This window comes from Culex pipiens, chromosome 2, assembly GCF_016801865.2.
Source record: "Culex pipiens pallens isolate TS chromosome 2, TS_CPP_V2, whole genome shotgun sequence".
In the NCBI taxonomy this organism is placed as follows: Eukaryota; Metazoa; Arthropoda; class Insecta; order Diptera; family Culicidae; genus Culex; species Culex pipiens.
In genome coordinates, this window is record NC_068938.1 from 197,313,984 (window position 1) to 197,339,645 (window position 25,662).

At 44.2% G+C, this 25,662-nt stretch overlaps 6 protein-coding genes across 7 annotated transcripts in view; 4 read left to right on the forward strand and 2 right to left on the reverse strand.

Moving 5' to 3' along the window:
- Nucleotides 1-48: 48 nt before the first annotated feature.
- On the forward strand, nucleotides 49-2,031 carry LOC120412728 (uncharacterized). Of its 2 annotated transcripts, XM_039573318.1 has the most exons (3): nucleotides 49-78; nucleotides 138-491; nucleotides 558-2,031. In XM_039573318.1, the coding sequence occupies exons 2-3, from the start codon at nucleotides 142-144 to the stop codon at nucleotides 1,930-1,932; spliced, it is 1,725 nt and encodes a 574-aa protein (XP_039429252.1). In that variant the 5' UTR covers nucleotides 49-78; nucleotides 138-141; the 3' UTR covers nucleotides 1,933-2,031. The 2 variants fall into 2 exon arrangements, with proteins under 2 accessions (XP_039429252.1, XP_039429251.1); XM_039573317.2 differs by lacking the exon at nucleotides 49-78 and having other exon boundaries at nucleotides 102-491.
- A 4,204-nt stretch (nucleotides 2,032-6,235) lies between these two features.
- LOC120412726 (SET and MYND domain-containing protein 4-like) lies at nucleotides 6,236-8,004 on the reverse strand. Its single transcript, XM_039573311.1, has 2 exons — nucleotides 7,667-8,004; nucleotides 6,236-7,622 (listed from the first exon to the last, which is right to left on the reverse strand). Exons 1-2 carry the CDS (start codon nucleotides 8,002-8,004, stop codon nucleotides 6,236-6,238), a joined length of 1,725 nt encoding a protein of 574 aa, XP_039429245.1.
- A 181-nt stretch (nucleotides 8,005-8,185) lies between these two features.
- Nucleotides 8,186-10,107, forward strand: LOC120412771 (uncharacterized). Its single transcript, XM_039573366.2, has 2 exons — nucleotides 8,186-8,537; nucleotides 8,594-10,107. The coding sequence occupies exons 1-2, from the start codon at nucleotides 8,236-8,238 to the stop codon at nucleotides 9,966-9,968; spliced, it is 1,677 nt and encodes a 558-aa protein (XP_039429300.1). The 5' UTR covers nucleotides 8,186-8,235; the 3' UTR covers nucleotides 9,969-10,107.
- Nucleotides 10,108-11,718: 1,611 nt separating this feature from the next.
- LOC120412749 (SET and MYND domain-containing protein 4-like) lies at nucleotides 11,719-13,739 on the forward strand. The gene is made up of 3 exons (XM_039573342.2): nucleotides 11,719-11,834; nucleotides 11,894-12,233; nucleotides 12,292-13,739. The coding sequence occupies exons 2-3, from the start codon at nucleotides 11,902-11,904 to the stop codon at nucleotides 13,670-13,672; spliced, it is 1,713 nt and encodes a 570-aa protein (XP_039429276.1). The 5' UTR covers nucleotides 11,719-11,834; nucleotides 11,894-11,901; the 3' UTR covers nucleotides 13,673-13,739.
- Nucleotides 13,667-15,603, reverse strand: LOC120412750 (SET and MYND domain-containing protein DDB_G0273589-like). Its single transcript, XM_039573343.2, has 2 exons — nucleotides 15,186-15,603; nucleotides 13,667-15,125 (listed from the first exon to the last, which is right to left on the reverse strand). The coding sequence occupies exons 1-2, from the start codon at nucleotides 15,503-15,505 to the stop codon at nucleotides 13,742-13,744; spliced, it is 1,704 nt and encodes a 567-aa protein (XP_039429277.1). The 5' UTR covers nucleotides 15,506-15,603; the 3' UTR covers nucleotides 13,667-13,741.
- A 1,655-nt stretch (nucleotides 15,604-17,258) lies between these two features.
- The window catches only part of LOC120412716 (activated Cdc42 kinase Ack), a 37,744-nt gene continuing 29,340 nt past the window's right edge, over nucleotides 17,259-25,662 (forward strand). Inside the window, exon 1 of the mRNA XM_039573300.2 lies at nucleotides 17,259-17,766. The gene's annotated coding sequence lies outside the window, so the exon portion shown is untranslated. The remainder of the gene's footprint in view (nucleotides 17,767-25,662) is intronic.

Below are 25,662 nucleotides of genomic sequence, written 5' to 3' on the forward strand. Positions count from 1 at the left end.
GCTCACATCTCTCTTTTTAAATTCTCGATTTGACATTTTGAAATGTTAGTAGCCAGACACAACTGCCAAAACAAACTGGTAACTTGAGAAGTTCGTTTTTGTTTAGTTCAATCCGCGCGCCTTTCCCACTACAACAGAACCATGCTCCGATCGCACAAACTCGCCAAAGCGGCCAACATCCCGCCCGCCGGCAAAACCATGGATGCCGTCGTCCAGAAACCGATGTTCGCCAAAATGGTGCAGATCGCGATGCGGGCGCCGACCATGCGCCGGGCGGACGCGTTCGCCTTCCGGAAGTACATGACGGACCATGCGCCCTTCGTGGACGTTCCCGAGGTGGGCAAGTGCAACCGGAAGTCGGCGGAGGTCCGCCAGGTCGGCAATCGGTTCTACCTGGAGAAGAACTTTGACGAGGCGCTCAAGAAGTACAACGAGAGCATCTGCTACGCCGAGGCGGGATCGGAACATTTGGGCACCGGATATGCCAACAGGTATTTTTTTGGGATTTTTGTTTGGAGCGTGGATGTTTGAAGAATTTTGTGTGTGTGTTTTTTTAGGTCGGCCATTTACTACGAGATGCGCGAGTACGAGTTTGCGTTGGCCAACATTGAACTGGCCAAGAAGCACAACTACCCGGAGAAGTTGATGCCGAAGCTGTTGGCCAGGGAGGAGAATTGCAAGAAGAATCTCAAGAATGGAGAATCGAAAGGAACGGTTCCGAATCCGCCGATGGGCATTAACGTGGAGGTCAATCCGAAGATTCCGTTCCTGGCGAAGGGAATCAAGATGGAGAGTTTGCCGGAGTTTGGACGGAGTATGGTGGCCGAGAAGGACTTCCGGGCTGGCGACGTTATTTTGAGTGAGAAGCCGCTGGCCGCGGCCATCGATTCTAGTTTGAGATACGCGGATTGCTCGTACTGCACGATTGTCCACTTCAACAGCTTGATTCCGTGTCCAGGCTGTGTGTCGTTCATGTACTGCGACGAGAAATGTCGCCAGGCGGACTGGAAAACGCACCGTTTTGAGTGTGGAGTCGCCGAGAAGTTGATGTTTGTTTCGTACGGCAATTTGTTCCTTGGACCGCGAATGTTCTTCCACGGGCTGAGTCTCTTCAACGACGATCTGAAGGCCATGATGGAGTTTTGCGAATCGAACCCACGAACCGGTGGAAAGCCACTCGAGCTGGACTACACAAATCTCGACCCGTTGGCGCAGTTCAAGGTTTTCCACCAAACAAAGTCCCCGACCAACAGCAGCGTCGACAACGTGTTCAACTATTTCTCCGCCGGTTACTACTCGGTGTTCATAGAACATCCCCCCGTCAAGGCCCTGGTGAAGACCAAGCGCGAACAGGACTTTATGCTCCAGTGCTTCCTCGATTACATGCGAACGGCCAGCTTCCTCGCGTTCGACAAGTGGGAATGCTTCGCAACTCCGCTCGGCCTGATCTCCTCCCTCTTCAACCATTCCTGTGACCCCAACGCCTACGCCGTCATCCACCCAACCGAGATCAAAATCGCCGTCCTCAGACCAATCCGCCGCGGTGAACAGATCTGCATCTCGTACGGACCGGTTTGGTGGGAGCAGGCCGAGCTGAAGATGGCCGACACGATGCTGCTCGGGTTCGAGTGTCGGTGCGTCGTCTGTGACCCCGTCAAGAGGAAGCCGTGGCGTGCCGCCGGCCAGAAGCTACCGCCGGACGCGCTTCCCGAGTGGGGCGTCATCGAGCTGTTGCTGATGAATCCGGGCGGGTGCGTGGACGCGGCCACGATGCTGAACGCGATCCGGAAATATGTGGAAAGTTACGCGTACGTGCACCCGCGGGACGAGTTCAATTTGGCGCTGAAGGCGCACCAGCAGAACCTGCTGCGCTGTTTCATGGCGGAGTTGGCGGCGCAGCAGCGGGCCACGGTCGTGAAGGGGTTGCTGTGAATACGTTGGAGAAGGAATTTGAAGGAATACTGCGTTGAGTTGTGTTATTTTTGCTTCTTTTCTTGAAATAAATTTGAGTTTTGTTGTTTCATTCACTTATTTTCGTGTTTTCTTGCATTTTCGATAATCCCTTATTACTTGAATTTTCTTAGTTTTTTTATGTCGATGAAATTAAATTTACAGGGTGGCTTATCATCCAGATATTACGATCGTAATTTTACTGTTGAGAAATCTCCATCGTGGATCGAGAAATTACGATCGTAATTTGTAATGCCTTTTTTAAATCTTTTTTATTAAAACGGAATATTTAAAACATTCTGAGTTCATTTTTTACTGTGAAAAAATTACGAAATAAAAAAAAACTCTACATCAATTTCTTTTTAATTTCAAACAATTTAAAAAACATAAAAATTTACAAAAATTCCAAAACATAAACAAATTGGATTTTTTTATTTAAATTTTTTCTAAAATTACTATTTTTTTATTTCTACAATTTAAAAAAAATCAAATATTTTTTTTTAATTAACTAAAATTTAAAACATTTCATAAATAAAAAAAAATCAAAATTAAAAAAAAATCTTTATCAAATTTTTTTTAAGAATTCAATAAAAAAAAATTTATAAAAAATAGGATTTTTTTTTATTTTAAGAAATTGAAAAAAAAGTTATTATATTTTTTTTAAATAAAATGTTAGTTGCTCTAAAAAGTCAATTGTGAGTCGAGAAATTACGACTCGAATTACGATCGTATGCGAGATCGTATGCAATAATCACCACGCGAATGCCCGCTAATTCGAATGCTCGCTAATTCGAACCTGGGTGCTGAATAGTGGATTGCAAAACGGCCTCAATTTTGAACTGTCAAAGCGGAACCAATTTACTGTTCGCCAAAACTAGTGTAGCTGACGGTGTCAGATTTAGTTGAAGTTGAATTAACCGAAATGTTTTCAGTTATTAGAAAAAGCTTACTCGCGCTTCCTGTGACGCAACAATCAGGAAAATCAAGAAATTCCCAAGCGGTGTCGGGTAATTTAGAAGAAAGATTTATTTTATTACATTTCCTGTAAGAAACACGAAATCCAAGAAAACCATTATCGACAGGAAAGGCAGCTGGGTTTCTAGGAACATCAGAAAACCCTTTTCAGAAGTACAAATCAGAAGGTTAAAATTCAAACGAAGACATAACCATATATCCTGCAAGTTTATCAGATCCTAGAATCAGAAACACGAAAAGACGGTATTGTCCGCACAGAGCTTGAGATCAAACATCCGAAGCATGTTCGCGCACCTGAATACAAAGTAGCACGTTAAGAGTGAAAGGGACGATCGAGCAAACGGATTAATCGATCAAAGCAGAGAGAAAGTAGACATTGAGCGAACGACGCCGCTAGAATAGAGAGGACAAAACATAGAACGAACTATGATCACTGCGTAAGCGAGATAGACAAGCTATGCGCGTATGGAAGAAAAGGACAAAAGTCCAGAAGAGAGGTTTAGAACAAGAGAGAAATCTCTTGATTGAGAGCATTGAAAAATTGTACTAAATTTAAGGAACTATATAATGTAACCGAAACTTTTTAATAAACAGTCACTTTTTAATCACCAGTTTGTTAGTTTACACCTTCGTTTACACCCTCGAACTTACGCCGGGTTAATTTACTAATAATCCGAAAATAATGTTATTGAAGTAATGCACTGCACATTACAACTAGGGAGTATTGTTATCGATCATTGAACATTGTTTTTTTGCAAGAATGAAAAATGTGTGGCTTTTGAGGACCTGAAGTTGAAGTCAACAAATTTTAAGAAAGTTGAAGGCGAGATCGTCATTTTTTTTAAATTATGAATGGAAGTTGTTTATGGAGACGATGCGGTTGTATCCATGCAGAAGCTTCTTAATTATTTGATTCTGTTTGAAAACCAACTGGGTTTGTAAAAATCTTCGCTAAAATTAGTGATGTTTTGTTGCTGGAACAGGAAGAGCTGTAAGATTCCAAAATTAGCCAGGGAATTTATCTGCGACATCGCAGAATGACACTCTCGCCGCAGTTCTTCGTCACCCGTAAAAAAACCTTTTCTAACCGAACAAAACTTGAAAACACACACAATTTTCCAGCAAAAAAAAAATTAGAAGTCTAGACAAAATAAAACACATACCACTAATAATAAAAGAGCTCATTTACCAGTAAGAAAAAAGTCATGCTTGTGCTTGAACAGCCCCCTACTTTGTAGATGTAAACAAAGTGGGAACATTCGAAAATCACGTTACGTCATGCTTGTGCTTGAACAGCCCCCTACTTTGTAGATGTAAACAAAGTGGGAACATTCGAAAATCACGTTACGGATTCTCTCTATTCATCACCCAGATTCGAACGTATCGAGGTTTTTAAGCGAAGATGGCGTTCGAATGGTGAACGCCCAAAATGTCAAAATCACGCAGTGGTACCAACATTACGTAAATAGTGTGCCATGGCATGACAGCCACATTTTTTTTCTAATGTTGGTGCTAGGGACCTACATATAGGCTCTCTAGTTGGTGCTACTGCGCGATTTTGACATTTCGGGCGTTCACCATTCGAACGCCATCTTCGCTTAAAAACCTGGATTCGAATTAAAAATCACACAACCTTCACATCCAGCTGTCAAACTGATGTTAACGTTCCAACACCATTGTTCGACAATTCGATGCCAACATTTCAAAAAGGATCATGTACAAACAATGCGTTTTGAGAAAAACGCATTTGAATGTTGAGCATCCATTTTCAATTACCATTTTTATATCGAGAAATTAAAAGTGAGAGTGTGTGCAACATGGAGTTAAACTTTCTGTGCAGTTGCTGTGAAGGTTCCCATGGCCCTTCGAAAAGTTTAACTCCATGTTGCACGCACACACTCTCACTTTTAATTTCTCGATAAAAGCAAAATAAGATGTTCTAATGATAACGAACGATGAAAAACGTTGCTTTTGTTGATACTTCGTGCTTGCCATTTCATTAGGGCACATAACTTTTGTAAACAAGAGTGTATCCCTCTCACACATTATGTAAACTGTCATTTCGATGCCAACATTTCAAAAAGCATCATGTACAAACCATGCGTTTTGAGAAAAACGCATTTGAATGTTGAGCATCCATTTTCAATTACCATTTTTATATAAAAGCAAAATAAGATGTTCTAATGATAACAAACGATGAAAAACGTTGCTTTTGTTGATACTTGATCATCCATATTCAATAAAACATTATTTCCGTAATTTTATTTGAGAAAAACAAACATAACTTCTTTTGAAATCACCAACGTCGATATCACCCTGCTGTCACTGAGGGGGGCCCTTTGTTATGATTCGTTTTTCTTCGCCGAATGTACATGGCGCTTTTTTCATGTTGCTTTTTTTTCGTCACGAGGTTTATGTAGCCTTTTGTTTGACAGGTTGACAGGGCTATATAAACAGGGACTGCTGATGGCAGGGATTTTGTTTATGTTACTTTATTTAAAATCATGATTAAACAGACTTTACTGAAGTAACTTTTGCTAATTTTTAGTTGAGAGGTAGCTTATTAGAAGTACTTTCAGAATATACAATAACCCAGAAAGTGTCTTAATGTACATGATGCCTTTTGAAATGTTACCGTCGAATTTCCGAACAACTGGTTTCAATTAGCGACTTTGGATTCGCTCATTCGAATGAAGTTCCATTCGAATTAGCGAATCCGTTCTGTACAAACATTAAAGCGGCCAGCCCTACTGCGTTGTTTTTACCACAGAGAGGATTCTGAGAAAGAATCACATTTCATAGAATCTACAGGAGAGGAAGGATGCGTGGACTTACCGTACCAGACGATCCTATCGAGAAATTAAAAGTGAGAGCGTGTGCAACATGGAGTTAAACTTTCTGTGAAGTTGCTGTGAAGATTACCATGGCACTTTGAAAAATTTAACTTCATGTTGCACGCACACACTCTCACTTTTAATTTCTCGATTGAAAGTATTTTAAAATTCTTAAGTTCAAAATTGAAAAAAAATCATTGCATGAAAAAATACGAAAAATTAAAGCAGAAACTAAAAAATAAATTCAGGAACTTAGAAATTCGAATCTGTATAAAATTAAAAATAAGAAATTAACTATTCCACGGTTTAAAAAATATATATTTTTCAACATTCTTCACTTCAGAAATTTATTATTATTTCAGTTTCAGGAAAAAGGTAATTTCAGATTCAGGAAAAAGTCTGAAATTTGAATATGCGATTTGAGTGATCCTGATCACCCTGAATGTAGAATAAAGATGCGAAAGTTAAAAATCAAATCAATCCACCTCAGCGGTCGATTGTCCCCTGAGGCGCGCCAAGATCTTCGCCCGCCGCAACGCGTCATCCTCATCTTTCAGCAGCAGGTAGATCCAACGACAGTACAAGCTCAGGATCAGCCCAAAGTCCTTGTGCGGGTGGGCGATGGCGGCGTGCCTTTCGATGAAATTCTCCAGCACCTTCAGCTGGATCAAGTCTACCTTCGGGGACGGTCGAACTGTTCGAATGATCGTGGCCAAGGCTTGCTTGGCCTCGGCGTTGAAGCGACCCTTGCGCGCTTGCCACTCGAGCTTCTTGATCGGATCGCAGACGACGCACTTGCACTCGAAAACGCCCGGAGTTTTCTCCTGGAACAGCGGGTTGCTCTGCGGATCCCACCAGATGAACCCGTACGAGAAGCAAATCTGCTCACCCGGACGAACGGGCCGGATGACGACCAGCTTTACGTGGCCGGAGAGGATCGAAATCTGCACGTTCGGATCGCAGGAGTGGTTGAACAGGGATTGCACCGGAAACAGGGGCGAGGTCACATCGAAACGGTAGTAACTGCCGGCGCGGGTGCAATCAAGGACACACTGACGCATGAAGGCCTTGTGCTGCTCGGTTACCACGATCGACTTGACCAGCGGACACCCCAGGAACATCAGACACCTCATGGCAACGAAGAAGCGATAGTTGCCTTCCCTGTCTGGGTTCGTGACGGCGCTCAGATTGTACAGCTCCTTCCACTCCTCCAACGGGTCGTACCGGGTGTAGTCCAACTTGAGCGGATTTCCTCCGTCCTTCACACGATCGCAGTAGCGCATCATCTCGTCCAGGTCGTCATTGAACAGGCTCAACCCGTAAAAGAACAGCTTCGTTCCCAGGTTGACGAACCCGTAGCAAAGATGCTGCACCTTCTCGGCGATGGGACACTCGAAGCGATGCACCAGCCGGAAGTCACGCTCGAGACACTCGCGGCTGCAGTACATGACCGTGACGCAGTTCGGGCACGGAATCAGGTTGAGCGATTCTACCGCCGAGCACAGATTACAGCACTGGAACTGCTTCATCAGATCGATCGAGGCCAGGATGCTTTTCTCGTGCAGAATTACGTCCCCTACTGCGAAGCTCTTCGTCGCGACCATACTTCTGCCGAAATCCTCTAGCCGAACCATGCCGATTCCGTCGGCCAGGAAGGGAATCTTCGGGTTGACCGGTACGTTCAGCTCGAACCGTTTCTTCGGGATCGTTCCCTTGGATTGATCTTCAGCAAGCTTTGCCTGGCAGTTTTGCTCACGATCGACCAGCTTCGGCATCAACGGTTCCGGATAGTGGTGCTCCTTGGCCAGGGCGACGTTCGCAAGGGCAAGCTCGAACTCATTCATCGCAAAGTAGACGGCTGAGCTGAAATTTGAAAGTTTTAAATGAGACACAACCAAAACACCCACCGATTAGCGTAACCGAGTCCCAACTCCGCCGACTCCGTCCCAGCGTGGCAGATACTCTCGTTGTACTTGAGCAGCGCGCTCCGGTAGTCCCGCGCCACGTACTTCCGGTTGCCTTGGGCGCGCAAAGCGGCCGCCGTGCGTGCGCACTTTCCCGTTTCCGTCGCCGGAAGTTCGCCCACCAGCCCGCACTCCTCGATGGCCCGCGTGTACCGGTCCAGGCTGGCATCTTCCTCCAGGTCCGGCCTCTGCTCCCACAGCTGCGTCCGCAGATGCAGCAGGGGCCGCTGCATGAGCGTCTCCTTGAAGGCCTCCGAGGCCTCGGGGGTTGCGTTCAGCATTCTTGTCCGGGGAAATCTTGATCTTGATCCGTCGCGTGTTGCGAATGAGATTGGCGCCAAAATCGGTGGTCGTTTCGAAGCAACAGTAGAGGCCACCCCCCGTCAATGACGGCTCACATCTCTGCCGCACTCATTTGTCAAATTACGCGCGCCAAAACGGTTTCACCACGCTGGAAGTTTGAGATTTGTAATCGAACGAAACGGAACGTAGCCGCGGACGGATCACCAGAAATGGCAGGCAAACGGCCCGAGACCGGGCAGGGAATCGACGCGTTGATCGACAAGCTGAAGGCCCAGCTTCCGCGCTACCAGGAGGCGTCCGTTAAGCAGTACCGCGACTTTATCCAGAAGAACGTCGGCCTGTTTGATGTTCCGGAACGGGGCAAGTGCAACCGTAAGGCTGCCCAGCTGCGTCAGGCCGGGAATCGGCTGTATCTGGAGGGGAATTACAACGACGCGCTGGAGAAGTTCAACGAAAGCATTTGCCTTTCGGAAAACGACTCCGATCAGCTGGGAATGGGTTACGCCAACAGGTAAGGGCGGGAACCGTTTAACCAAGAGAATTTCTAACGGTTTCTTGACAACGCAGGTCCGCCGTTTACTTTGAGAAGGGCGAGTACGAGTTTGCGCTGGCCAACATTGAACTGGCCAAGAAACACAACTACCCGCATAAGCTGATGCCGAAATTGTTGGCCAGGGAGCGCAACTGTCATGACCGGCTCCAGCACGGCCAATCGCACGGGACGGTTCCCTTTCCCCCGATGGACATCAACGTGGACGTGAACCCGAAGATTCCCTTCGTGGCCGATGGAATTTCGATGAAGATTTACAAGGAGTTTGGGCGAGGATTGGTCGCCGAGGAGGACTTTCGCGCCGGGTCCGTCATTCTGGACGAAAAACCCGCGGTGGTCACCAACAGTCTGAGCTACCGGTACTCCAACTGTAGCTTTTGTGCTGCAGACTTTAGTTACAGCCTGATTCCGTGTCCGGGTTGCGTTTCGTACATGTACTGCAGCGAGCGATGTCTGCAGAAGGATAAACGGTTCTCGCACCGTTTCGAATGTGGCATCGCGGAAAAACTTCTGAACGCCACGTACGTCTCGGCAATCGTTGGACCGAAGCTCTTCTTCCTCGGGTTGACCCTATTCGGCGACGACCTGGACGCCATGATGGAATTCTGTAACGGAGAATCCGCTAAGGGAGTTGGCGATCCGTTCGAGTTGGATTTCAACGTGGCAAGTGAGCTCGACCAGTTCAAGGTTCTGCACAAGGCGGGCGTCTACAACATCACCGTGATCGACTTCTACCGCCGCATCGGCGCAGCCGTCAATTACGTGGTCTTCATGAAGTACTCTCCGCTGAAAGAGTTGGTCAAGACCAAAGCTCAGCGCAACTTTGTGCTGAACTGTCTGCTCGAGTACACCCGAAAGGGAGGCGCCCTTCTGCTCAACACCCCAACCGGCAGCAGCACCGTATCGCAGTTCGGCTCGATCTGCAACCATTCGTGCGACCCCAACGCCGTATTCTCCATCCAATCCGGTCACATCAAGCTAGCCCTGCTGCGTCCCGTCCGCAAAGGGGAGCAAATTGTGGTCACGTACGGACCCAGCTGGTGGCAGCCCGACCCAAACTACCAGTCGTCCTACACGTGCAAGTGCGTGGTCTGCGTCGGCAGGAAGTGGGTCGTCAAGAGGTACTCGCTTCCACCGGGGGCAACGCGTCAGGGAAAAGAGCTGCAAAATGCGCTGCTCAGTCGAGGCCCCAGCAACCCGGAAAAACTGATCCTGCTGCAGCAGTACATCGAACGGTACGCTCCGTATCATCCGGATGTCCAGCTGGTTGACGGGCTGAAGTCGTTCCACTTTCTGCTGTACATGCTGATGCAATTTCACCAGCAGAGGCTTGATCGTGCCAAGGCGGTGGAAGGCTCGTGCCCGTGCTGTGAGTGCCGCAGATTGAAGTAGCATAATCTGGAGCCTTGAATAACCCTAAACGACGGAAAGCTTTGCTGAAATGAAGCATTGAATTAACAGCAACAATCTACATAACCAACTAATTTACGAACTTGCATTTAAATTACAATTTGATTTACCAATAAATTAATTGGAAACGGATAAAACGTAAATTTCATTTATGTCAGTCCATATTGATAAATTAAATGCCATTCGCATCACATAATCTAAAGTAAATATTTGAAAAATCCAAAGGATCCCAGTCGCGACGTTCTAGCAGGATTCTAGCAGGGTTCTCACAAAGCTGGATATTCTTACAGCATTCTAGCAAAAATGTTCCACCGTTCTAGCAGGATTCTGGCAGAACCAGCTCTGTTAGAATATTTCGTGACTGGGGGCAGGCCAGATATGGGCCAGTACGCAGCTCCAAAGGAAATGGTTGAAGGAATCGAGAAACTAAAAGTGTAACGTGGAGTCAAACTTTCTGTCAATCTGCTGTGAAGTTTTCCATGACAGCTGCGGAAGTTTCACTCCATGTTATCAGCTCACATCTCTCTTTTTAATTTCTCGATACAAAAATATCTGTATTTTAGTACAGAGCGGATTCGTTAATTCGAATTTCGCTACTTAGATTCTTAGAATACCCACTAATTCAAACGTAAAAAGAACTCAATCGTCAAAACCAGTTGTCAAACTGATGTTGACGTTTCAACACCATTGTTCAACAATTTCTGAACAAGTTGTTGCATGCTTTTGATAGCTGTCAGTCGTTCCAATTAGCGGATTTGGATTACAGATTGTCGAGGGAAACAGACTGGGATCGTTCTTTTATTACGTAACGAAGTTGGGGGGGTCGGAAGCCGTGCTACGCTCCATATAAAATTTTTAAAATTTGCATGGAGATTTTATTACGAGGGAGGGGGAGGGGTCTGAAATCCGATTTTTAGCGTTACGTAATAAAAGAACGCTCCCTTGGCCAATGTGTGACAGATCCAAACGCGTTGGACACCAACCGCCCTTTACCCCCAGCAAAACTGGCAGTGTTGCAAGCGCAAAACAATCTGTAATTTGGATTCGCTCATTCGAATGCAGTTTCATTCGAATTAGCGAATCTACTCTTTTTTGTTGAATTGTGCTTAAATATGATTAAAAAGCTCGTTGAGAAGGTAAGTTTGCTGTTGATAATTTAAAAGTTTTTTATATTGCTCTAAATTTGGCACGATACTGACCAAATACAGAGTTTATTTTAGGAAATTACACTGCCCCTGATCGCATAAATGTCCCATATGCATTTTCATCGGTTTTGAGTTAATTATGCATTTTGGTTCAAAATCGTGTGCCCTTTCAGAAAAGCCTATAACATCCAGTACTTTGTTCTAGAATTCAGGAGGAAATCCAGTTTTTTCGCGAAAATATAACACGTAGCCTTATGTATGGGACAAACTTCAAATGCGTTTTTCTCAGCTTGCTGTTTTTGCATATGGGACATTTATGCCAACATGGGCAGTACAGGCCTTCCAAAAATTATCTGGCAACGCTGCTCAAGACACCGATTTTTATAAGATTTAAAAGTTTGTTTTAAAACCCAAATTTAAGTAGAACCCCACTCAGGTAAAACTTCAAAACAGGTAAAAATCAGATGATCATGTTTAGCGTGCAAAACTGTTCGCATCCTCACAACACGTCTCACATCTCTGTTCGTTTCGTGAGCTCAAAACCGAAAAAAGCGCGGCAAAATTGGCGTTTTCTTCGACCTACGTTACCGAGTTCTTTCACTTCGCCTGATGATCCTGAGATAGGAAGCTGGAATCGACTTCCGCGGTGGCCACATCCAACGGAATTCGTGTTTTTTCAGTGCCAAAGGGTTTCAAGCTTGAGGTGAGTGTAAAACTCGATTCGCGCTAGTCGGATTCATCGCAAACATCCGTAAATTTCAGCCTCCAAAATGGTCATAATGGGCCCGCAAGGGCTGACCGCCGCCCAGGTGGGTGCCATCTGGGAAGAGCGTCCCCTGTCGCTGTTGAACTTGGACTTTGTGCTCGGTGGCCCGCGGTCGGACGATGACTACGACGCGTTCGACGCCTTCTTCAGCGATCATCTGCTGGCGGAGCGGGCGCCCTCGCTGGCCAAGGGCAACAAAGCGGCCGACCGGATCCGGGCCGAGGGGAATCGGTTCTATGTGCGCGGCGACTACCACGCCGCGATGGGCAAGTACAACGAGAGCATCTGCTACGCGGCGCCCGGCTCGGAACAGATGGCGATCGCGTGCGCCAATCGGTGAGTATTTTTTTTTAGGAGTGAGGGAGAATCTTGTGTAATTGGGTTTGATTTACAGGTCGGCATTTAACTACGAACATAACGAGTTCGAGCAGGCCCTGGTTAACATCCGGTTGGCCAAGAAGCACAACTATCCGGAACGACTGATGCCGAAGCTGTTGAATCGAGAGCTTAGCTGCAAGCAGAAGCTTGCCGCCGGAGAATCGAAGGGATTGATTCCGTGTCCGCTGATGTACATTAACGTGGAGACGAACCCGAAGATTCCCTTCCTGGCCAAGGGTATTCACATGGAGGTGTTGCCGGATTTCGACCGGAGTATGGTTGCCGACCGGGACTTCCGGACGGGGGACGTTATTTTGGACGAGAAGTGCATTCTTGCCGTCGTGGACGCCGAGCGACGCTATCATCGGTGTGGCCGCTGCTCTACGGAAGGATTTTACTCGTTGATACCGTGTCCGCACTGCGTTTCGGTCATGTACTGTAGCGAGAAGTGTCTGGAGTGGGACTGGAAGTACGTCCATCGCTTTGAGTGCGCCGTCTCGGACAAGCTGCAGTACATTTCGTACGGCCACGTGGCCATGGGATCGAAGCTGTTTCTGTACGGACTCTCGCTGTTCAACGACGACCTGGACGAGATGATGCGCTACTTTGAGACGTTGGAGAAGTCCGGGGGGAACGCCCTCAACCTAGACTACACCGAGTACGACCCGCTGGAAGAGTGGAAGGACCTTTGCAACGTGAAGGTCGTCGAACCTGGCCTTATTTTCGCTTACCGAAACGAGAATTTTGCTCGATTGGCCGGATCTGCGCATTGCTATATGCTGCTGAAGAACCCGGCCGTCGCCGCAATCGTCAACACGCCCGCCAAGCGAACCTTCATGTACCAATGCGTTCGAGATTTCGTCCGGCTGGCCAACTTCTACAAGTGGGAAAGCTTCTCCAGTCCGCTCTGTCCGGTGGCGTCCCTGTTCAACCACTCGTGCGACGCCAACGCAGTCGCCACGATCCACTCGGACAAGATCCGGATCGTCGTGCTGCGTCCAATCCGTGCAGGTGAGCAGATTTGTGTCTCGTACGGTCCAAGCTGGTGGGACAAACCCGATCCCACTCCGTACAGGGCGCACTTTGAGTGCAAATGTGTCGCTTGCGATCCGGAAAAGTACGACGAGTGGCGCGCCCAAGGTCGGGAACCTCCGGCCAGCTTCTTCAAGAACGCTGAAACGGCCATCGCGGTGCTAGGGGACGAGCTGGCCAACAATGCCGCCAAATACAACGCCATTACGCAGTTGATCGAGAAATACGCGTACCTTCATCCGCAGAAAAACTTTGCGGCCCTGCTGTACAAGCACCAGGAGTCGCTGCGCACGCTCATTGACGACGAGGACGGAACGTACCATCGGACCATCGCCCATGCAAAGTTGGAAGAGGAAGACGAATGAGCTTCTTTTGTTGAATTGATTTATTTGAGTTATTTTTCATGAACAATAAAGTAAAAGCCTTTCAGAATTTCAAACATTTTCCTCCAGTGCGGCCATTGCCTGCGCTCGCTCCTGGTTCCTCTCGGCCCTGAACATCCCAACGATCATAAACAGTCGGTACGCCTTTAGCACGGCGCTGAACACATAGCTGGGATGATACTGCGCGTAGCGGTTCACAAACTGCTGCGCCATGTTGAGCAAGTCCGCCTTGTTGACTCCCGTTTCGGTCTCCAGCCCTTTGCGAATCACGGTCAGGTGTTTCACGGCCGCTGTCGGAAGTTCTTGCTCGTTGAGCTTCCAGTTCGCGCCGCCATGCTTGCAAACCGGACAGCGGCACTTGTAGGTGCAGTCGTAGTCGGGGTTCGGTTCCCACCAGGTGGGCCCGTAAGACGACGTAATCTGTTCACCCTGGCGAATCGGACGAATTACAGCCAGCTTGAAGCGGCCACTGTGGATGCCGAAAACGGCGTTGGGATCGCACGAATGGTTACAGAGTGTACCCAACAGCGGGAGCATGCTAACGGTGGGCCCGGCTATACCGCCTTCGCGCCAGTCCAGCATGGAGGCGATCGAGTTTCGGATGTACTTCAAAAAGCTGTGCAACATAAACTCGCGCTGGGCTTCGGTCTTGACAATCTGCTGGACGAGCGGGTGCTTCATAAAGACCACGTACATTGCAGCGGCGCTGATACGATAAGCGTGATCTACTTCGGTGATGTGATGAACGCCAGCCTTCTGAAGTTCTTTGAATTGCTCAAGCCTATCATTGTTGCGCAAGTCCAGCTTGAACGGGTCGCCAACGCCCCTGGCCGACGCTCCTTTACAGTAATCCATCATGGCTTGCAGGTCGTCTCCGAACAGAGTCAACCCGTAGAAAAAGAGCTTCGGTCCCACGATTGACGAATACTCCAGCACATTCCGAATCTTGTCCGCTATGGCGCATTCGAAACGGTGCGCGAATCGCTCATCCTCTCGCAGACATTCCTCGCTGCAGTACAAAGTCGAAACGCAACCCGAGCAGGGAATCAGGCTGTAGGTGAGCTGCTTAACACAGCGTCCACAGTGCGAGTACCGCGTCTCCAGCGTGGTAATGGCCAAGGCCGCTTTCTCGTCCAGAATTACGGCCCCAGCTTGGAAGTCCCGCTCGGCGACCATTCCTCGCCCAAACTCATCGTAAACCTTCATCCTTATTCCATCGGCAACGCAGGGAATCTTCGGATTCACACTGACATTTAAGTCCATCCGGGGAAATGGCCCCGTGCCCTTCGACTGACCATCGTCGAGTTTGTCCCGACAGCTATGCTCCCTTGCCAACAGCTTCGGCATCAAATTCGCCGGATAGTTGTGCTTCCTAGCGAGAGCAATGTTGGCCAGCGCAAACTCGAACTCTCCCTGCTCGTGGTAAACTGCGGACCTGCCCATAAAAAACCGTTAATTTGGTCTAACAAATCCCAACCAACCCATCTCTCCTCACCTATTAGCAAACCCCATCCCAACCTGCTCGGAACCGGCCTCCGCAAAGCACAAGCTCTCGTTATACTTTTTCAGCGCTTCCTCATACTTCTTGGCCATGTACAGCCGGTTCCCTTGCTGGCGCAGCTTGGCGGCCACCTCGTCGCACTTCCCCTGCTCCGGAATGTCGAAGATGTCACGCTGCTTCAGGGCGTAATCCCGGTACAGCGTCACGTCCAGCAGCATGCCAAACTCTTCGCCAAACTGGGACCGGATTTGGTTCATCAAGGTAGCGTACCCGCGGCCACACTTGGCATCGAACTCGCTGTGGAAGTTGGTCATGGCTGGAACACACGCCGGAGGCCGGAAGAGGAGGTCGCGGAAACACGCTGGATGCAAAACCCCCTAAACAACAACACAAACAGGACAGAGGAGATGCCAGCCGTTATATCGAGAAATTAAACCCTGACCAAATTTAAAGCGCAACATGGAGTTAAAATTTCTGTCAAGCTGCTGTGAAGTTTTCTATGACAGCTTTGAAAGTTTCACTCCATGTTACCGGCTCACATCTCTCTTTTTAATTTCTCGATTTGTAAAGAAGTGGTTACACGCTAACACACTTTAACCTAAAATCGCATCTTTGCTGAGTTCGTTATCACACTTTTTCATACGATTTGTTCAGTTCAACTGAGTATCGAGAAATTAAAAGTAAGTGTTTGCAACATAAAGTTACACTTCGAAGTGCCATGGGAACCTTCACAGCAACTGCACAGAAAGTTTAACTCCATGTTGCACACACTCTTACTTTTAATTTCTCGATACCTCGAGTACCGTTAAAAAGAGTACTTTACTGCCCCTGATCGCATAAATGTCCCATATGCATTTCCGTCACTTTTGAGTTTTTGATGCAGTTTGGTTCTAAAATCCGTTGCTCTTTCAGAAAAGCTTATAACATCCATCACTTTGTTCAAGAAATCAGGAGGAAATCCAGTTAGTTCGCGAAAACTTAACGCGTAGCCTTATGTGTGGGACAAACTTTCCGTGCGTTTTTCTCAGCTTGCTGTTTTTGCATATGGGACATTTATGCGAACATAGGCAGTTTAAAACCTTTGAACTGGTAATTTAATTTTTAAGTGGTATCGAGAAATTAAAAAGACAGATGTGAGCCAGCCGGTAATATGGAGTGAAACTTACGCTACGGTCATGGTAAACTTCACAGTAACTTGACAGAAAGGTTAACTCCATGTTGCACTTTTTTTGTGTAATCAATCTAGAAATTAAAAGTGCAACATGGAGTTAATCTTACTGTCAAGCTGCCGTGAAATTTTTCACGACAGTTGCTAAAGTTTCACTCCATGTTACCAGTTTGTTTTGGCAGTTGTGTCTGGCTACTAACATTTCAAAATGGCAAATCGAGAATTTAAAAAGAGAGATGTGAGCCGCTGACATGGAATTAAACTTTCGCAACTGTCATGGTAAACTTCACAGAAGCTTGACAGAAAGTTTAACTCCATGTGCACTTTTAATTTCTCGATTGCGGTAGATCGTGGTGGACGCTTTTGTACCACATTTTTTTGTGTAATCAAACGAGAAATTAAAAGTGCAACATGGAGTTAATCTTTCTGTCAAGCTGCTGTGAAATTTTCCACGACACTTATCTGATTTAGGGTCCCTACCTATCGAGAAATTAAAAGTGCAACATGGAGTTAAACTTTCTGTGCAGTTGCTGTGAAGTTTACCATGACAGCTGCGAAAGTTTCACTCCATGTTGCACTTTTAATTTCTCGATATCCCAAATTTAGGTCTAAATTTAGGACTCAATTTCTTGATTCAGTTAAAACCCCGCTCTGCGCGCCAATTTTTTAAAACTTTGAAACATTTCAAGTAACCACATTTTTTTTACACAGGGTCCGTGGCTCTCAACCGCAAACCGACCGGGCTCCCGCACTGACGTCTTTCCTCTGACAGCTGCATTCCGTTACGTCGTTCAGCAACGCGCTCTCCACTTGTAACTGAACTCTTGTTTTGTGTGCGGCCATCTGTGTTGCTCCGAGACTTTCAAACGGAACGGACGGTCTTTTCGCGAGTCGTTTTATTTTATTTTTGGTGGGCCAAAATTGCCAAAAAAGAAACCCGAATTTCATGGCGGTGAAAAAGGCTCGCGAGTGATTTGTTTCCGTGGTGAAACTTGATCGATTTGTGGGGGGTGGATTTCGCAGCATAAGAATCAGTGAAGCAATTTTTGTCCACGGAAAAGCCCTTGAAAAGGCAGGGTAATGTGTGTGTGATGCAAAGCCTGCTGTGTTGAGAAGTGCAGTTAGTAGCAGCGTTTAAAGCTAGTTTGTTGCTACTACAAGTTTGTGTGTTGTGTTTCTGTGCGCTGCGAGAATAACAATTGCTGCTTAAAATTACTAAGCAAAAAAGTGCTTCTCCCAGAATGATGGAGGAAAAGTAAGGAAGCTGCCGAAAAAAGAGATCCAGTTGTTTTTGTTGGCGTCTGCAAATTGCATCAAAAAAGGATTACAATCAATAAAGGGGCAGCTGAACGAACGAACCAGTTCCCGTCAACTCCGGAACACACAAATCAGCGCGTCCTCCAAAAGGTAAACAGCAGCAGCTGCATCAGGTTGATGATATTCGATCAACCTCCCATTCCTCATCCTCCTCCGTGGACCACCACACCTGTACTTCTCAAAAAATTGCGACTTTGCACCTGTCGTCGCTGTGTTGCTCTTCTTCTTTGGCGTCGAACTTCTTTCCTTCCTCCAATATTTGCGAAGCCACCGTGAACGACGACGACGACGTCCCAAGGATGTTTGTCTCCAAATGTGTCCCCGCGATTTGGAAAAAACAGTGGTGGTCTGACTTTTGCTATGCTCTATCTATGTCACGGATAAATAATTCAAAGAAGATTTCTGAAAAAGAAAAGAGCAATACACCTGCGAAAAGGGCACCTTTTCGCTTATTTGCTTACGTTGCATGTGCCTTTGATGGGTTCGCGGGATAATGTATCAGGGTTGAGTGGGACGTTCAACAGAGTGTTGATTCGAAGGAGGAGTTTCAACTTGTAATTTGTTGTTTTATTAGGTTATCCTGTCAGTTAAACTATGTATCAAGTCAGTCAGTTTATTATATTTTATTATTTCTGTTATGCTTTCGTTGTTGTATTATGTCAGAACAAAAGAATAAGATCTGGAGCAACATTTGAAAGGGGCGGTACGACATTGCTCTTACGGCCTTTCGGCAATGTCGTACCGCCCCTTTCAAATGTTGATCCAGAGATATATGAAATCCATTAAAGCTGACTACTTGACATGTATAAGAAGTGTAATTGATTGCAAAAAATAAAAGAAAAGTATTTGAAAAAAAAACAAGCTAAGCTAAATTCTGTAGGGGTGAAATATGATTACTTTTTTTTGTGAATGTATTTTTATCGGTCGAAATAATTTAAAATTAAGAAATCCAACACAAAACAACATATGAAAAAAAAACACACACACAATAATGATATCTTGAGCTACACAACAAAAAAAAAAAAAAACAATCTTAAAACTGTCAATTTGAGAATTCTTCATATATCCAGAATTTTAAGCGAAAATGGCCTTCGAATGGTGAACGTCCGAAATGTCAAAATCACGCAGTGGCACCAACATTGCGATAAAAGTGTGTGCGATTTTGACATTTCGGACGTTCATCATTCGAACGCCATCTTCGCTTAAAAATCTGGATAGAAAAATTAATTAAAACTGAAAAACCAAAAGAATTATCGGGATTCTGGACAAATTACTTCAATGAGCAAATGAAATAAAGATCAATTCGATCATTCGAAACCCAAATTCCCATCTTTTCGTTAAAAATATTTTCAATATTACGCAATATTTGTAAAAATCAGTATTGATTCAAAACTTATAACTCGGTCAAAGATTGCCCATTCTGGAAATTTCGGAAAAGTTGGCATTTCAATACCCCTGACTCAAGGCGGTTTCAAAAACACCCAAAAAGCAAAAACTGGAAATTTGGTTTATTGGACTTTAAAAAAAAAACTCCACATACATCCAACTGTAGGTTTTACTAGCTAAGGTTTGCTTTTTCAGGGAAAATATTATTTTTTTTAAATTATTTACGCTGTTTTTCATATTTTGTATTTTTTAGTTTTCGATTTCGTGTGATGACGCAAAAACTAGTCTAGTTTGGCAAAAAATAGTTTTTGCATTTTTTGCGAACAGCACATAATTCATGCTTTCCTTGGTTTTTATCACCGTTGCAGTAAGCCACAATTTTTTATCGATATTATAATTCCTATGTTCATGGCCTACATTCTCCACCACACTTTTTTTTTACAATATGCTCAACAACTTTACAAGCCACCAAGCTTCGCGTACCTCGACCCATTAAACGCCATGTCTAAGTGGTTGTTCATCAGCTGCTAATCCAACTGGCTCAACCCATATCCACAACACACAGCTCAGCCGCAGAAACACCCCCGCCGCGTGATAAACACGTGTACCAAACATTGTTTTCGTTCCAGCAGCGGATCGAAGAGGAAATTATTTTCACAGCACGACTGCGCCCCTCTTGATGGCTCTTGTTCGCTGTGTAGAGCAACAAATTCCGAATGTTGAACAAATATCTGCCGGACATGCCACCACCACAACAACTCTACCGCCAAAAGTTAATGGGGGTAAAAAGTGAAAATCTTTCACCTCTGCCTCTGAGGTAAAAACAATAAACCACGACAGACGACTCAAAAGAGGCAAAGACTGCCCAATTAATTTGGAATTGCAAAAATGCAGGGTGCTTATTTTGGGCGAGAGGGATAGAAAAAGTTCGCAACAAAATTAAATCTGCTGAACTCGTCTCCGTCTGTAAGCGGATATTTCTCTGTGAAATCTCAAGCATCAAATGCAATTTAATGTTATTGTTAAGTGGCGCAAGAAAATCTAATCTTATCGCACACCAGTCCGAAGAATGCATCCTGAAAAACTTGTGGTTTTTTCCGCCCTAGTTCTTTCTTATCATAATTAATGATTGCTGTACTTTTGAGCATTATACCCATTAAAGGAGCCAGGCCTACTGCGTTGCATTAGCAGCAGAGAAGAATCTGGAAATGGATTACATTTCACAGAATCTCCAGGGGAGGAAGGATGCGTGGACATACCGTACTAAATGCATTGGATTTGTCATGATGTGTGAATTTTGAGTGAATAGTTAGTAAGTGTCTTGTGATCATTTGGTTGGTGACAGAAAACTCCGTTCTCCGGATCGCGCGATCGCAACGCAAAGTCACCCACACAGTCATTTGACTCTCATCAGAACGTTCGTTGGTTTTTTTTTACCGAAATGGCGTTCAAATGATTGCTGTCACCACGCAGCACCGCACGAGCAAGAACGATCGAAGAAGAGAGAGAAATAAGGAGAACATGTGCCTTCGTGTCGTCCTGCTCGGGCTGCTTGAGCTTGGGTTTGTGCGTTTCAACTTCGTTTGCGTTCACTGACGGTCGCGATCGGAAAGGCGATCATGACTGGCGCTTTGTGTCAGCATTCAAATGTCGTGGTCGTCGGTGATGAATGCTGTTGAAATTACGAAACTATTTTCAATTTTTTCTCTATACAAGATCGATGCAAATATTGCAAACATTTTTTTTCTGTACAGCTTCAGGTTTTTTTTTTAATTTTCGAAATAAACAAATTTATTATCGATTTTCCAGCGATTTTTTAAGCCGGCGTGTGCAACTCTCCCGCGAGTTCAGATCTTCGTGACCTTTACTCCAGTTTATCTTGTTTTTTTCTAACAAAGTCGAAGTCAGCGATCAGCCAGCAGAAATTGTAGTTTCCCAAACCGCTGCAGTCTGAGCTCTCGAGTTGAGTTGAGGCGGGTGAGATTATTATAATTAACGGCAATTAAATTAAATCATGCTCATTGTGCTTCTCTCCTTGGCTTTTTTGTTTTTCATTTTCAGAGCTCTAATCGGTTTAGAAAGGGTCAGCCGACTGCTGCAGTCGAGAGCAGTTGTGGGATTTCCCAGATTGACTCAATTGTCAAACAGGTCAAATTGTGCGCAACAGTTCAGCGTCCCACCCACGATTATGACACAAAATTGCGAAGATATGAATAGCAAATACATTAACTATCCCATGAAAAAACACAAGTTACTATCAGTGACTAATTGAAAGCGGATTTACCGACATACCCGCTCAAGCGAATAGATAATGCAACGCAAAATTGAACGACTCATAAATCATCCGCTCAATACTGCTCGTGAATCGTGCTAAAAAGCCGAACGACTTACGTCACTTCGCTGTTCGTGGAAGGCTACCCCATTTGGAAACAACATCCAGTAGAGATCTCGTCTCATCAGAATTCAACTGGAAGCGCAGTCACAACAACAGCGGCCTTCGACGGGGCAAAAGCTCAGAGCTGAGTTGGGAACTGGGGAGTTGTTGTTAATTACTATAAACAATATTGAAATCATCGATTAGCGACTCTCTTGAATTGTTGTTTCGCATTTAAAAAAAACAGCAAATTTTAGCCTTGCTCTAAAAGATCAAACGACTGTTTGACATTTGGAGATCTACGACCCAGATTATCTCGTCCATTCATCGTCATTCTTTGATCGGCATTTAGCAATTCATTACAGAATCCCAGACTTGACACCATGATCCGTTCACGGTCTAGTTCTAGCGCGTTACGATTAAGCTATTTCTAAAAATATAAATATCGACACAGCGCAAACATTTTGGATCCTGGTCGGTCTTTTTACGACCTTTGGGCGTCGTTTCGGCTGGTGTTGTTTACCCTCACACTGGCGTAAGGCATTCCAAACTTCCTTTGAAGTATATCTGTGTACATATATATGCTGTGTGAAGATATTCTTGCACGCATTTGCTGCCAGCTAAACTCAGCTGAGTTTAATGAGGTTAAACACATTCTTGGCTGCCCAAAGTCGACGTCGTCGCGTCGTTGTTGCATTAAATTTATTCATCTCATGTCGCAGCCGGTTAGTTCACTGACACGAAGTTGGTGTCGTGCAGACCGTCGTCGATCATGGTGACGACAATTCGTTGGAAATTGTTTGGTTGAAATTTTACAAATTAAAACACCAAAAGATCATTATTAATTTTTCAAACAAGAACGAGTAGCCACCATGCCAGCACCAAGCTCTTTAATTTAATTCATGTTGGATGCAGTTTGCGCAGCATAAAACGTAATCGTCGGGGCATTTAAGCGCACAGAAGTTGCAGCGCCGATAGAAGGCATCATATGTTGCACCAACTTCCATCTCTAAAGGGCGTGTGAGTGTGCGTGCTGCAACAGACAACAACAACGCACGTGGAAAAGGTGAAAAAATGCAGTTGTCGAGTACGCGCACCATGTTTAGACACTAAATATCAAACTCGAGTATATTTATTATTTACTCAGTGAGACGAAGGAGAAAAAAAATCGGGATTTAATCCACTTTTGGATTGGTTGTACCTTTCTCACATTTTTATTTATGTTTTTACTATTTACTGAAATTATTTTAGTGTAAAGTATGCCTAGAATAGATTTATAAAATGGCAAAAACTAATTTTGGATGCCCAGGATGACCTCGAAAGACTGGCTGTGCTAGGGTTAGATTCGATTAGATCAGTATCTCTTGAAGAAATTTGTTGATGAATTTTTGAAATGTTTTTTTTGTTAGTAAAAATTGATTTTCGAAAAAAGGAAGTCATTGTGTTTTATATACGTTTAAGGCTTTTAGGAGACATAAAATGCCAGCTTCATAAAATCCCAAAATTGAAAAAAATGTGTCCAAGTTATGATTTTTTTTTTAAAGAAACAAGAAATTAAAAAACGGTTAAACATTTATTTTGACTTCCTGTTTATGATATATTAAATTTGCAATCAAAACGTGGATTTTTTTTTAAAAAGAGCAGCGTGGTAAAGTTAAAGCTACTTTTAGGTTATTTTGTATAAGAAAGCCATAATGTTGCCCAATTAGCCCTCGTGTTTTGATCACCGATAGATAATGGTCCGAATTTCAATGCAAAAAATGTGAAATTGTCTACTCTTTTCAATAATAATAATTTCGAAATTTTATAATCAAGAATACCTGTTTGAAAGAGGTATTTATAACATTTTCAAATGTTGGGCTGGATTTTAAACATTAGAAATCATTTTATTGAAAAAGAACAGAAAATTTCATTTTTTTTGTTCATCCTGAAAATCAGACCATTAGTTTCTGAGATAATTGTATTTTTCGTGTTTAAATGTTGACCTCAAAAACCGAACCTTTAGCCGAGTTTTCTCCTGTTGCAAAAGAAAGACAAATTTGCAAACACTTTTAACATATTTTATCATAAAATGTATTCATTTACAGGCCGTTTCCGAAAATTAAAATTAATAACAAATCAACCATATATTGAATAAATTTTCTCAGCTTTTCGTACATATTTTTTAACCTTTAAAAAATATGTACGTAAAGCTCATAATATTACCTTCTAGAAGTAGTCGTTTTTTTCAATATTGGATTTAATATAAAGGACAGTCTAGACTCGATCATCCAAAGTTTCGATTTTCCGAAGATTCGTATATTCGTAATCGAACCACGAAAAAAACAAATCGTATTTTTTTTCATTTTCTTGCTTCTAACATCAAATCTGAGTTTTGTAACCTAATTTTAATCAAATTAGAGTTGTTGAGTGCCTGTTAGCAACCAAATGCATTTTCTTTGGGCAATCGAGTCTAGACTTCTTTTTCGACTTATTCTACATCTCATCATTTATTGGTGTGTGCTTTTGTGTCGCTGTTCGTATGGGGTGAGTGATTGTGGTAATCGAATAATAGCATGACTTACTGAATTATTTGTGTCTTGAGCGTAATTTTCGTTGAGTAATTGGTGTTTTTTTGTGTTTTTTTTTGTGATCTTAATTAATTGTTTTGTGATTTTCAAAGCCCTTCCTATATCATCGTTGATCGGAAGGTTTTATTTGTTATGGTGAAAAAGCCATTTCTATATAAAGATCGAAAGACGCACTGACATTTTGGATTAATAATTAGTGGAGTGAAATAATTGTGTGTGAGTGACTTTATGTGTTAACCAAAAAGACCTTCCCATAGCATCGTTGCTCGGAAGGCTCGCCGACGGGTCTATTATGAAAGTCCTCCCCATAGCATCGTAGCTCGGAAGGCATCGAAAAGCCAATACCTTATCCTACTAACCCAAAAAAAAAAAAAAAAAAATAATCACGTGATGCTTGAAGGAGATGCTGTGGATTCAACGGTCTCAAGCGGTATCAACAAGTATATAGCGAAAAACTGTGTGCTTTATGAGTCTAACATTCCTCCCTTTCGTTGAACTGCAGTCTTCTTGGGAGGGCGCCGGTATTGACTAATAATGTAGAGATCTTCAGAGGTTAAACAGTGAACGGATGGTTGGCTCCCACTGATCATTTTTGATTCATTGTTTAACTTCAGCTGATCTGTCAATAACGGAGTAGCAGCTCATTGGCAGTCAACCATGCTCATTCTACATCTCATCATTTATTGACACTTATCATGAGGCATCATGAGGTAAAGAAAATGTTTTTTGTCGCTTACAACACATAAAATATTTTTTTGATAAAACATTTTTTTGCAGATAAAGAATTTTTTAACGTAGGTACTAGTTTTTTCGTGTACAAATACAAGGAACGCTCTGAAAACACTGATTTTTACCATTTTAAAATATTAGGCTGCATTTTTAAGTTTCAATATCAGAAAAATTCCGGTAAATGTTAAAATTTTGATACCAATCGGTACAAAACATACTGATTTGTTTTGAAAATGATTACATAGTCTTTCCTCATGTAAGAAAACACCAATGTCCGATGGTCTGCTTTATTTCGTCTGGACTGAGTGTGACTCCGACTAAACTCAGAGCCCGACTGCTGGACAAGTTCGAGTGGACGCGCGCGTGACAATTTTACATTATGACGCTTCAACAAGTGACCAACGGTGGTCTCCTAAAGCGTCATCGATCTTGGCCAGCGCTAAATTTCATCATCACTCGGTTGTCAGCTGCGTCATTGGTATGCGGTAATGAGGTTTGGTTTAGCCATTAGAAGATGACCTTTGCGTAAGTTGTAATAACTTTTAGCTACTAAACCGTGGGAATGCTTTCTATCTGCTAGGCGCATTAATCAAGTTGGCGCCAATACAAAATGAACACAATGTAAAAAGATCATACCAGCTGAACGCCAACGCCAGCAGGAAAGGAATTTGAGATGAGAAATGACGAGCCCATGTTAACTATATGTGTTACACATTGCACATTGCATTGCGTTGCGTTCAAACGGCCAGACCGGAAACTGTCGTCACGTTGGCCGGCTCCGTCCGTGAAACCCAACACTTGATGGGTTTCCTCTCTCCGGTCCAACTTGAAGATGGATTGCCGATTGAATTTATAGTTTAGTTTAGCAGAAGTGTTTTTTTCGCTGCTGCGAATCATCTTAATTCAACCAATTTGTTACGTACTAAA

Excerpts from the sequence above, each read along its gene's own strand:
- LOC120412749 (XM_039573342.2), top strand. The coding sequence starts at position 11,902 with ATGGTCATAATGGGCCCGCAAGGGCTGACCGCCGCCCAGGTGGGTGCC. Across the intron at positions 12,234-12,291 it reads GCGATCGCGTGCGCCAATCG|GTCGGCATTTAACTACGAAC; the intron begins GTGAGTATTTTT and ends TTTGATTTACAG.
- LOC120412771 (XM_039573366.2), top strand. The coding sequence starts at position 8,236 with ATGGCAGGCAAACGGCCCGAGACCGGGCAGGGAATCGACGCGTTGATC. Across the intron at positions 8,538-8,593 it reads GGAATGGGTTACGCCAACAG|GTCCGCCGTTTACTTTGAGA; the intron begins GTAAGGGCGGGA and ends TTGACAACGCAG.
- LOC120412728 (XM_039573318.1), top strand. The coding sequence starts at position 142 with ATGCTCCGATCGCACAAACTCGCCAAAGCGGCCAACATCCCGCCCGCC. Across the intron at positions 492-557 it reads GGCACCGGATATGCCAACAG|GTCGGCCATTTACTACGAGA; the intron begins GTATTTTTTTGG and ends GTGTTTTTTTAG.
- LOC120412750 (XM_039573343.2), bottom strand. The coding sequence starts at position 15,505 with ATGACCAACTTCCACAGCGAGTTCGATGCCAAGTGTGGCCGCGGGTAC. Across the intron at positions 15,126-15,185 it reads GGGATGGGGTTTGCTAATAG|GTCCGCAGTTTACCACGAGC; the intron begins GTGAGGAGAGAT and ends TTTTATGGGCAG.
- LOC120412726 (XM_039573311.1), bottom strand. The coding sequence starts at position 8,004 with ATGCTGAACGCAACCCCCGAGGCCTCGGAGGCCTTCAAGGAGACGCTC. Across the intron at positions 7,623-7,666 it reads GGACTCGGTTACGCTAATCG|CTCAGCCGTCTACTTTGCGA; the intron begins GTGGGTGTTTTG and ends TTCAAATTTCAG.